Raw genomic sequence first — 11080 nt, 5'->3', positions numbered from 1 at the left:
CCCAGGAAACTGGGTGTCCCAATTACCGTGCACAGTTCTCGCCTCTCGTTAAGACACCGGAGCGGCAGGTAAAAGCGCGGAGCAGTGCTCAGACTGTAGAGGTACCAGCCCAGGACCGGCTTCTGCCGGTCTGCCGGGGATCTGCGCTCTCCGCCCACCCGCGTTGCCGCGGGAGCCGGGGCGGGTCCCCATAGCTCAGCTGACCTGGGGGCGGGGCCCGGGCGGGGGAGCGCCAGAGCCCCGGCCTCTTCCGAGGGGACCCGTGCTTCCGCGGCCTCCTGTCTGGGGATCGCGGCTGCTGCTCGCGGTATGCGCCTCCGCCTGCTTCTGCTGCTCGCCCTGTGCGGGGCGGGGCCCACTGCCGCAGCCCGCAGCCTCAGCTTGCGGGGAAGCTGGAGGATCCGCAGCGGGAACGGCTCGCTGGAGCTGCCGGGGAGGGTCCCCGGTTGCGTGCACAGCGCCCTGTTCCAGCGGGGCCTCATCCAGGTACTGCGTGCGGCCGCCCCGCCGGAGCCAGCACCGCGTGCCCCTCGTGGTGAGAGGGGCCAAGGAACCGCTTGGCAGCCCCCAATCCTTGGGCTTTGTTCCCGGGTTTAGATCTAACTTTACTTTTGCCTCTTCTGGTCTGTGGCAGGGAAATGCTGAAGCAGTTTGCCTTCTGTTGGCAGAGAGCACCGTTGGCTTCCGGGCTTGGTGGAAATAAGACGGAGCCAGTCAGGCACGTCGATGATTCTGGAAAGCGGAAGTTCGTACAGGGCAAACAGTATTTCTACTGGCGGTTTTCCTATTGCCATAGCTCTCCACTGAAGAGTGTGTAGAAAGGTCCTGTTACTGACAAAGCATAAGGCGGGGGATTCCTGTTTTACTGTGTGGACACTTCAGGGGACAATAGTTTTGCCAACTGTTAACTATATTGAGTAATGTCTCAGTTTTTCTCTTTTGCTTGTAGGCCTCAGGGAGTCAGATTTGGGAATGATGCAGCATGTTGGGTGAGGAGAATGAGATGTACAAGTAAGTGTAAGGTTGGATTACTAGTGCCAGTGTAAAGGCTAAATAATTTTTAAGGCTGATTGGGATATGAAGAAAGATGTTTCTTAGGGCATGTGATGCGTGTGTGAGTGTGTCTTAATAGTTGCTCCAATTTATAGACCACTTGTTGAGGACAAGAGGTTTGTTGTGTGCAGAGGTTTGCAAACAGCTTTTCCACCCTCTGCTGTTTTTATGGTTCCGTCAGCTGCATGTGGCTTTCCCATTCTTTATTTGTTCTTGCTCTGATAGAGGGTCGCCTGGGGGGCTCAAATCATGATCTCATAGTTGGTGAGTTCCAGCCCAGCACAGAGCCCACTTCAGATCCTCTGTCCCCCTCTCTCTCCACCCCTCCCTCTGCTTGCTCTCGCTCTCTCTCAAAAATAAATAGACATTTAAAAAATTAAAATCGTTCTTGCTTGGGAAAAGATGTACTTGATGAATATCTTTCAATCGTGTTTACCTGGGACAAGATGTACTTGATGCATTGTCCCAGTCCCCATAACAACTCTACAGAGTAGAACTTCTTATTTGCATTTTATGGATGATATGGAGTTATGGAGCCCAGAGAAGTTAGAGGATTTACCTAAGATCACACAACAATTAGGTGGCAGAAGTAGAAATCTATCCCAGGCTGGCCTGACTCCATTTTGTAGCCTGGATTCTCAACTGTGCTACTCTTACCACAGTGTTTTGAAAAATTGTTTTTGAAGCACTGTGGTTGACTTTCAGGAGTGTCATTAACAGTACTTAAATGACGCGATTGTCAACTGGGGTTATGCAAAATTTATGATCTGGTACACATTAGCTTTTTTTCAAGAAATAAGTATCAGAAAGGAAGTGAATGTTGTAAATGAATGACACTGACCACAGTCCAGTTTATTTTTTAAAACAAGTAATTCTCAAATTTAGGTACTTCCACTATTTTTAGTTAACAAACTGCTTGTGACATAGACCACAGCCTACGTTGGTACTCTGAGGCTTCACTCATATATCTTGAGAATTCCTGTGTCTGTTTGGCAGGGTCTCCCCTTGCCTCATTTCACTGATAAAATTAAGGCAATGGGAAATACTGGTTTTAGCAAGTAGGATGATTGTTCCATTTAATGAGGCTACATATTAAGAAACAATGTTTGGTTACCAGCTAATGAGAAGGAGGTTGCTCACAGTGTGAAATAACTGACTTTTCCTCCTGAAAATAATTTACATTGTTTGCCAAATATTTCAAATTCGTAGAAGAACTTTAAGTTTAGTAAGGTGGATGTGGGTTTTATTTATTTATTTTAAATATTCATTTATTTATTAAATTTTTTTTAAATGTTTATTTTATTTTTGAGAGAGAGAGTGTGAGTGGGGGAGGGGGAGAGAGAGAGAGAGAGAGAGAGACAGGGAGACACAGAATCTGAAACAGGTTCCAGGCTCTGAGCTGTCAGCACAGAGCCCGACACAGGACTCGAACTTGGGAATGGCAAGATCATGACCTAGGCAGAAGTCGAACACTTAACCGACTGAGCCACCGAGGTGCCCCTGTTTATTTATTTTTAAGAGAGAGAGAGAGCACAAGCAGAGTAGGGGCAGAGAGAGAAAGAGAGAGGGAGACGGAATCTGAAACAAGCTCCAGGCTCTGAGCTGTCAGCACAGAGTCTGATGTGGGGCTCGAACCCATGAACCATGGGCTGAAGTTGGATGCTCAACTGACTGAGCCACCTAGGCGCCCCTGGATGTGGGTTTTAAATGGTAGTGGGATGAGAAATGGGGAAGGTTTTTGGGAATTGGAGAACTCCAAGCCTAATCATCAGCAACATCAGTATTATTACTGAATAATATGCTACTTTTATTCCACCTGCTTTATTACAACTTTGCCATCCTTTTTTGGTGTTGGCCCTCAGGAAATATTCTATAGTTTAGAGCAGGCAGTGGCCCCCATACTGTGTTTACACAAGAACTTGAAACATATCTTACCAAAGTCATTTACTTATTCATTTACCTAATTATCTCATAAGTGTTTATTTAGTACTTCCAACATAGCAGGCACTATTCAAAGTGCTTGAAATTGAGTGGTGAAGAAACAAACTCTGTGCCCATAGACATTCTAGTGGAGGAGATAGACAATAAGCAAATTAATAGGTAACATAATGTCGCGTGGTGCACCTAAGAGAAATAAAGCCGATTAAAGGAAGGGAGCGTAGGAGGCTGGTTGGGAAGGATTCCAATTAAAATAAAGTGGTTAAAGATGGCCATTTTGATAAAGTGACTTTTAAACAGAGATCTTTTTGATAAGGTCTGTTTTAAGAAGAAGTGCATTCTCAGCAAAGAGGGAAAAAAAGGCCGGAGTGGAGAGGGGAGAGGCCTTGAGGTGGAAGCATGCTCGACAAGTTCCAGGATTAGTGAGCTGGCCAGTGTAAGCCAGAGAAAGGGAATGTGTTCAAAGAAGGCATCAAGGGCGGACCATGCAGGGCTTATAAACTATGGGAAACACCTTGGATTTTATTCTGCATATGATGGGACTTTATTGGGAGTTTTGAGCTTAGACTTGCATAAATGGATCTGCCTATTAGAAAATCATTCTGGCTATGTGAAGACTGCCGCAGAATGAAAGCATGGACACTAAGTACAGGACTATTACTTTTGAATGGACAGGAGATAACTTCCTGCTTGGACCAAGGTGGCAGCAGCAAACTGGTGAGAAATCTTGGGAGAACACTTTTTTTTTTTCTTGGTATAGAATCTTAGTTTATCTGTTTACACATGTGGCTTGTATGAGTGTAGACATTTTTTTTTTTTTTTTTGCATTTCATAACTTGTTTTATTTTTTATTTTTTAAAATTTACATCCAAATTGGTTAGCATATAGTGCAACAGTGATTTCAGGAGTAGATTCCTTAGTGTCTCTTACCCATTTAGCCCATCCCCCCCACCCACAACCCCTTCCCGTAACCCTCAGTTTGTTCTCCATATTTATGAGTCTCTTCTGTTTTGTCCCCCTCCGTTTTTATATTATTTTTGTTTCCCTTCCCTTATGTTCGTCTGTTTTGTCTCTTAAAGTCCTCATATGAGTGAAGTCATATGATTTTTGTCTTTCTCTGACTAATTTCACTTAGCATAATACCCTCCAGTTCCAGCCACGTAGTTGCAAATGGCAAGATTTCATTCTTTTGATTGCCGAGTAAATACTCCATTGTATATATATATACCACACCTTCTTTACCCATTCATCCATCAATGGACATTTGGGCTCTTTCCATACTTTGGCTATTGTTGATAGTGCTGTTATAAACATGGGGGTGCATGTGTCCCTTCGAAACAGCACGCCTGTATCCCGTGGATAAATGCCTAGTAGTGCAATTGCTGGGTCATAGGCTAGTTCTGTTTTTAGTTTTTTGAGGATTGTGAGAATACATTTTATATATATGTGTGTGTGTGTGTGTGTGTGTGTGTGTGTATATATGTGTGTATGTATATATATGTATATATGTATATATTTTTTGTAAGTTTATTTATTTTAAAAGAGAGAGTATAGGGGAGGGCCAGAGAGAATGGGAGAGAGAAAATCCCAAGCAGGCTCCACACTGTCAGCGCAGAGCCCGATGTGGGGCTCGAACCCACAAACAGTGAGATCATGCCCTGAGCCAAAATCAAGAGTCAGATGCTTAGCTCTCTGAGCCAGCCAGGTGCCAGGAGAACACATTTAAATGTAGAACCAGTAGGATTACTTCAGTTTGATTTGTTGATGGATTGGGCATAAGGTGTGAAAGAGGAGTCAAGGAAAAGTTCAGGATTTTTCGGTCTGAACAGTTGATTAAATGGAATTCATATTTACTGAGAGGCTCCTGTGGCCAGCATGGGTGTTTCATAGGTGACTGTATTTCCTATACAGAATCTAAATCTTAGGTGTCTTGGAGAGTCTTTTGAGCTTCCTGCTAAAGGTTATCATTCATCATTCAGCCTACTATTATACCACACACTAAAGTATGCATTACAGTAAAAAAGAAATGAGTAAGACTCAGTTCCTATTTTGTAGGTCACATTCTTGTGAGGCAGATGATAAGATATAAGTGCTTAGATAAGGGGACTCTTGTTAGGAAAGGTCTCAGCTTTCCTATTCAATTCCTCAGTAGCGCAAGTTTGAAAAGCTTTTTTTTTTTCCTTTTTAAATAAAAGATACTCTCAAATTAGAGAGTCTGTGCCAAAATTAGAAAATATAGGTAGTAAGAAGAAGAAAACTTGGAAACCTGGCTTTCAGAGATAACTATTAAAATTTTTAAATGTACTATATCCATTCAGAATTTGTCTGTATGCACTTTTGATAATTATTTAAATACACAGTTTAACAACTTTTTTGTATAGTGTTTTTGATAGTTTTACATACAATAAACATATTTCTAACAAACCATATTTAATGGCTCTTTTTTATTTCATTGTGTACGTTTGCTACCATTTATAATCAGTCACTTACTGTTGGATTGTTATCTTACTTATTTTTTTCTATTCTTTGGTGAAGATCCTTTTAGCTAAATTTTAGTTAGTGTATATCCTTATTTTCTTAGACAATTCTTAGAAGTGCAATTGCTGATTCAAAGGGTATGCACATTTTTAGTGTTATAATATGTACTTCTCAGTTTTTTTTCAATAAAAATTGTAAGTTTTATGCTCCCATTATCATTTTATCCCAGTGCTCATTTTAAGTGCTAGATTTGGATATTATTTTAAAAAGCAGAAACAGGGGCACCTGGGTGGCTCAGTCAGTTGGGCGGACAACTTCGGCTCAGGTCATGATCTCAACAGTTCGCCAGTTTAAGCCCGGCTTTGCGCTCTGTGCTGACAGCTCGGAGCCTGGAGCTGCTTCAGATTCTGTGTCTCGCTCTCTGCCTCTCCCCACTCTCGCTGTTTCTCTGTCTCTCAAAAATAAATAAACATTAAAAAATGTTTAAAAAATAAAAGACAAGAACAATTTACTTTGTAGTAAGGTTGAACAATTTTTATCATGTTTATTGGTGATTTGCGGTTACTTATTCATGTTCTTTATTTTTCTATTAGCTATTAATCTTTTAAAATATAGATTTGTTAGACCTCTTTATTTGTTACATATTTTCAAAAATGTCCCATTCATTAATGATGTATTTTATCACATAGATGTTTTAAAGTTTTATATATTGAAATCTTATAAGGTTTTTTCCTTTTATGATTGTTATTTTGTTTGATACTATGCTTTGAGAGTAATTCCCTCTCTCTCAATTAAATAAATATTTACAAATATTTCTTTTTTTGTAACTTTATAATTCCTTTTCATATTTAAAATATTGATCCATTTGAATTTTTTTCAAATGGTTAATTAGTTTTTTATATCCCATACTTTAACAATTTCTCTTTTGTTCATTGATATAAAACATTAGTTTTTCATGTATGAAATTCTCATATACTGATACTTTTCTCATTCCCTCTTTTAAAATTACTTTTTAAAGCATTATAAATATTTAATGCTTAAAAAGTTTTTTTTAAATATTTATTTTTGAGAGAGGGAGAGATAGAGCATGTGCAAGGTGGGGCAGAGAGACAAAGGGAGACACAGAATCTGAAGCAGGATCCAGGCTCTGAGCTATCAGCACAGAATCCGATGCAGGGCTCAAATTCATGAGCTGCGAAATCATGATCTGAGCCGAAGTCAGACGTTTAACTTACTGAGCCACCCAGGCACTCCAAATATTTAATGCTTATTGAAAAACAACAACAAAATTGATGCCCAAAAATATAAAATATAAAGAACAAGGAAAAAATAATGAAAAGCATACTACAAAGCAGGAGTAATCACTGTAAAATTTTTCATGTGTATCTTTCCAGATTTTTCTAAGTATATACAAATACAATAATATAAAAATTAAATCAATTTCTGAAATAGTTTTGTAAGTACTTCATTTAAAATATATGGTGAACATTGGGGCGCCTGGGTGGCGCAGTCGGTTAAGCGTCCGACTTCAGCCAGGTCACGATCTTGCGGTCTGTGAGTTCGAGCCCCGCGTCGGGCTCTGGGCTGATGGCTCGGAGCCTGGAGCCTGTTTCCGATTCTGTGTCTCCCTCTCTCTCTGCCCCTCCCCCGTTCATGCTCTGTCTCTCTCTGTCCCAAAAATAAATAAAAAACGTTGAAAAAAAAAAAATTTAAAATATATGGTGAACATCTTTCTCCATCCACAAGTGTCTCTAAATATAGATCTAGAATAATTTTTAATAACTATATAGATTCCATTTTGAAGATGTGTTCTACACTTAAATCTACACTTAAAAATAGAAGAAAATATATTATAAATATATGAATATCTACATGTACTAAAAAATGGTAGACACCAAATGCTTAGAACTTTTTCTCTAAATTTTATTACTGCCTTCTATCCTTCATAATGTAACTGGGACAGATGGTCAGAGAAGAAGATTTTGTATATTCTTGTACTCTGAAAGTAGCCAAGAGGCAATTGCCATGTGAATATACTTCTAAAGCTTTTTGTTATGGTGAATTTCAAACAAACAAACAAAAAAAAAGTAACTCAATGAACCCCCATTTACCCATCACCTGGCTTCAGCACAGTCCATTTTGTTTCTTTGTCCAGTCATTATACTACCCCTTACTTGAAGCAGTCCCAGATATCACATCATTTCATTCTCAAACATTTCACTGTGGGTCTCTAACTATAATACCATTATCACCATTTTAATATTTTTGTTGTGTTTCAGAGAAGGAGGTGTCACAATGATGGTCCAAAATGGCCAAACATAAATTTATTTTTAAAGAAGAGGTACTTTTTCTGGTTGCCGTACTCACCTTCTACAAAAGACTTAAAAATGGGATACTTGGTTTTATTGGACCATTTTATGTGAAGTGATTTCAAAATCTTTTAGGAAAGGAATCATTTAAAGATCTATAGGGTTTCTAGAAGTTCGACTGCTTAAACAACGTGTGGCATTGAGGAGATAAATTAGCTAAGGACTCTGCATTTGAAGTTTAAATTTGAGCAGAAATAGTCATTCAGTTTGGAGGAAGAGAAAATCACAAGGTTTTTAAGCCTTTTTTCTTTTATTTTTTAAGCCTTTTTTTTAAGTTTATTCATTTATTATTTCTGAGAGATAAAGAGAGCACAGTGGGGGAGGGGCAGAGAGCAAGAGAGGGAAACACAGAATCCGAAGCAGGTTTCAGGCTCTGAGCTGTCAGCACAGAGCCTGATGTGGGCTCGAAGTCAGACGCTTAACTGACTGAGCCACCCAGGTGCCCCAAGCCTTTTTTTTTTTAAAGATAGCTTTAGAAAATCCTGATTCTTGGGGTGCCTGGGTGGCTCAGTTGAACACCCCACTCTTGTCTCACAATTTGTAGGTTCAAGCCCTGCGTCCAGCTCTGCACTGACAGCACAGAGCAGAGCCTGCTTGGGATCCTCTCTCTCCTTCTCTCTCTGCCTTTCCCCTGCTCATGCTCTCTATCTCAAATAAATAAACTTAAAAAAAAAAAAAGAAAATCCTGATCCTTAAACCTGGACACATGCTTCCTCATTTGATGCCTTGTCAGGTGTATTTAGGGCATAGGAGGATTTGCTTCTCATGGCCCAACACTGGGAATCAAAGCATCATCTGAGAGTTCAATCTTTAGGCTGGCTGGTCTTCATCACCCGTAGGTGTATATAGTCAACCTAGACTGTGAAATTCATCTGCATGTAATAATTATTTAATATTTTCCATGTGCAATGCACTCTCTTTGACCCTTTCAGGTGCACCTGTTCACATAATTCCCACCGCAACCCTGTGGAGAAGGTATCATTACTTATACTGACTGAGGCTCACACAAGTTATGGCCTAAGAGCATGCATCTAATAAATGGTGGGACAAGGATTCAACCCACATCTTTTCATGGCCCACGCTGCCTGTTGGCAAGAATAAATAGTAAGCAAAGAGAATAATTACTGTTTTAATTTAAAGATGTCCAGTAAACACAGTGATGAGCACAGCATACTACTGTTTAAAATATATCACTAGAAGCATCCCATTTGCCAGAAGTTCTTGATAAATGCAATAATTCCTGAGGGTCAGTCCACACATCACTTCCTTATTCTCTGTGTCTCAGAAGTCTCTGAGTTTCAGCCATTACCTCTGTGCCACAACTGGTCCGGTGCCTTCATCTCTAACTCTGTCCTCCTGATTTGTGTCTGGAGATTTGGCTCCACTCTTCTACCTGAATGTCTTCATGGAGTATTGAAACTCGGTATATGCAGATACCTCTTCTCTCAACTCTCCCAATCCTTACTTTTTCTTCTTTTATCTATTTCCTTTTTTTTATGTTTACTTATTTATTTTTGAGACAGAGAGAGAGTGGGAGAGCACAAGTGGGGAAAGGGCAGAGAGAGAGAGAGGGAGGGAGAGAGAGCGAGAGCGAGAGAGAGAGAGAGAGAGAGACAGAATTTGAAACAGGTTCCAGACTCTGAGCTGTCAGCACAGAGTCCAATGTGGGGCTCGAACCCACAAACCATGAGATCATGACCTAGGCTGAAGTCAGATGCTTAACCAACTAAGCCACCCAGGCGCCTCTACCTATTTCTAATAAAAGCACCAACATTTTCTCAGTAAATGAAGCCTGGAATTTTGGTGCCATTTTTGTTTCTTCTCACATATGTTTCAACTTGTGCAACTTGTAGGTCCAGCCTACAACAACATCTTACAACCATTCTGGCCAAGTCATTTGTACTGTTATCAACCTCGCTTATTGTTTTCTTTTTAAAAAAGAGGTCAACTGATTTTAGAAACAGATAAAGGAAATACAATTGATCCTTGAACAACATGGGTTTGAATTTACACATGAATTTTTTTCAGTAAATACAGCACAATACTATAAATGTGTTTTCCTTATGATTTTCTTAACAACATTTTCTTTTCTCTAGCGTAGTTTATTGTAAGAATACAGTATATAATCCATATAACATACACAATATGTTAATTATGTTATTGGTAAAGTTTCTGGTCAATAGTAGGCTATTAGTAGTTAAGTTTTTGGGGAGCCAAAAGTTAATCAGATTTTTGACCATGCAGGGTTTAGGAGCACTTATTGTTAACTGTACCCCTGAGGGTTAACTGTAATGATAAAAAAAATTTGAAGGTAGGGGGCACCTGGGTGGCTAAGTCGGTTAAGTGCCTGACTCTTGATTTCAGCTCAGGTCATGATCTCATGGTCATGAAATCAAGCCTGGGATCAGGCTCTGGGCTGGGCATGGAGCCTGCATTAGATTCAGTCTCTCTCTCTCTCTCTCTCTCTCTCTCTCTCTCTCTCTCTTTCTCCCCCTCTTCCCCCTCCCCTGCTTGTGTGCATGATCTCTTTCTCAAAAAAAAAAAAAAAAAAGAAAAAAAAATTACAGGTGGGAAACATAATCAAAGCAAGTATCCTTCCGTCCCTGTCTCCTACTTTTCTAGTTCCCTTCTACAGAAACAACTACAGTTAACCAGATTCTTGTGTATATTCATGTATCTTATGATATATGTCTATATACATATAGAGTTATCTGTATTTCCCTTCATAAAGGATAGCATTCTATGTATGTTGTTTGGTACTGACTTTTTTCTTTCACTTGACATCTCATAGAAGTCATTTCAGATCCGTACATATAACAGTAATGACAGCTATCATTTGTTGAATGCTTGCTATGAGTAATGAATGGTTCTGAGCACCTTCCACATGTTACCTCTTGCAATGTTCATCCTGTTCCTGGGAGGTACTATTATTATCTCTGTTCTAGAACTGAGAAAACAGAAGTATAGGGGTGTTGTATGAGCTTCACAAGCTCCCAGAGGTATTCGGGCCAAGCTAGGGCTTGAACTCATGTGAACAAGATTGCTCCCCACTGCTGCTCTTACCTGTCAGCTCCATCCACACCCCTAGCTTCGTCTCAGAGGCAAGAACTATGGTTGTGCAGCTGTTCAACTGCCCACCCTTGCTCCTGAGCAAGTGTGATTTCCAACTCCTCTGACCCTCATGTCAGTCAAGAATCTCTCTCCAGGCATTTATGCTAATCTTTCATGAGTGCTACCCTGCA

General features: G+C 40.2%; 1 protein-coding gene across 1 annotated transcript in view; it reads left to right on the top strand.

Annotated features, from left to right (window-relative positions):
• The first annotated feature begins 225 nt into the window (after window positions 1–225).
• Window positions 226–11080, top strand: part of MANBA (mannosidase beta) — a 118546-nt gene continuing 107691 nt past the window's right edge. Inside the window, exon 1 of the mRNA XM_049632135.1 lies at window positions 226–486. Coding sequence (XP_049488092.1) covers window positions 310–486 — 177 coding nt within the window. The 5' untranslated portion in view covers window positions 226–309. The remainder of the gene's footprint in view (window positions 487–11080) is intronic.

Source organism: Panthera uncia, chromosome B1 (genome assembly GCF_023721935.1).
Source record: "Panthera uncia isolate 11264 chromosome B1, Puncia_PCG_1.0, whole genome shotgun sequence".
NCBI classification, from domain to species: domain Eukaryota; kingdom Metazoa; phylum Chordata; class Mammalia; order Carnivora; family Felidae; genus Panthera; species Panthera uncia.
This window is presented reverse-complemented; position numbering and strand designations above follow the sequence as displayed.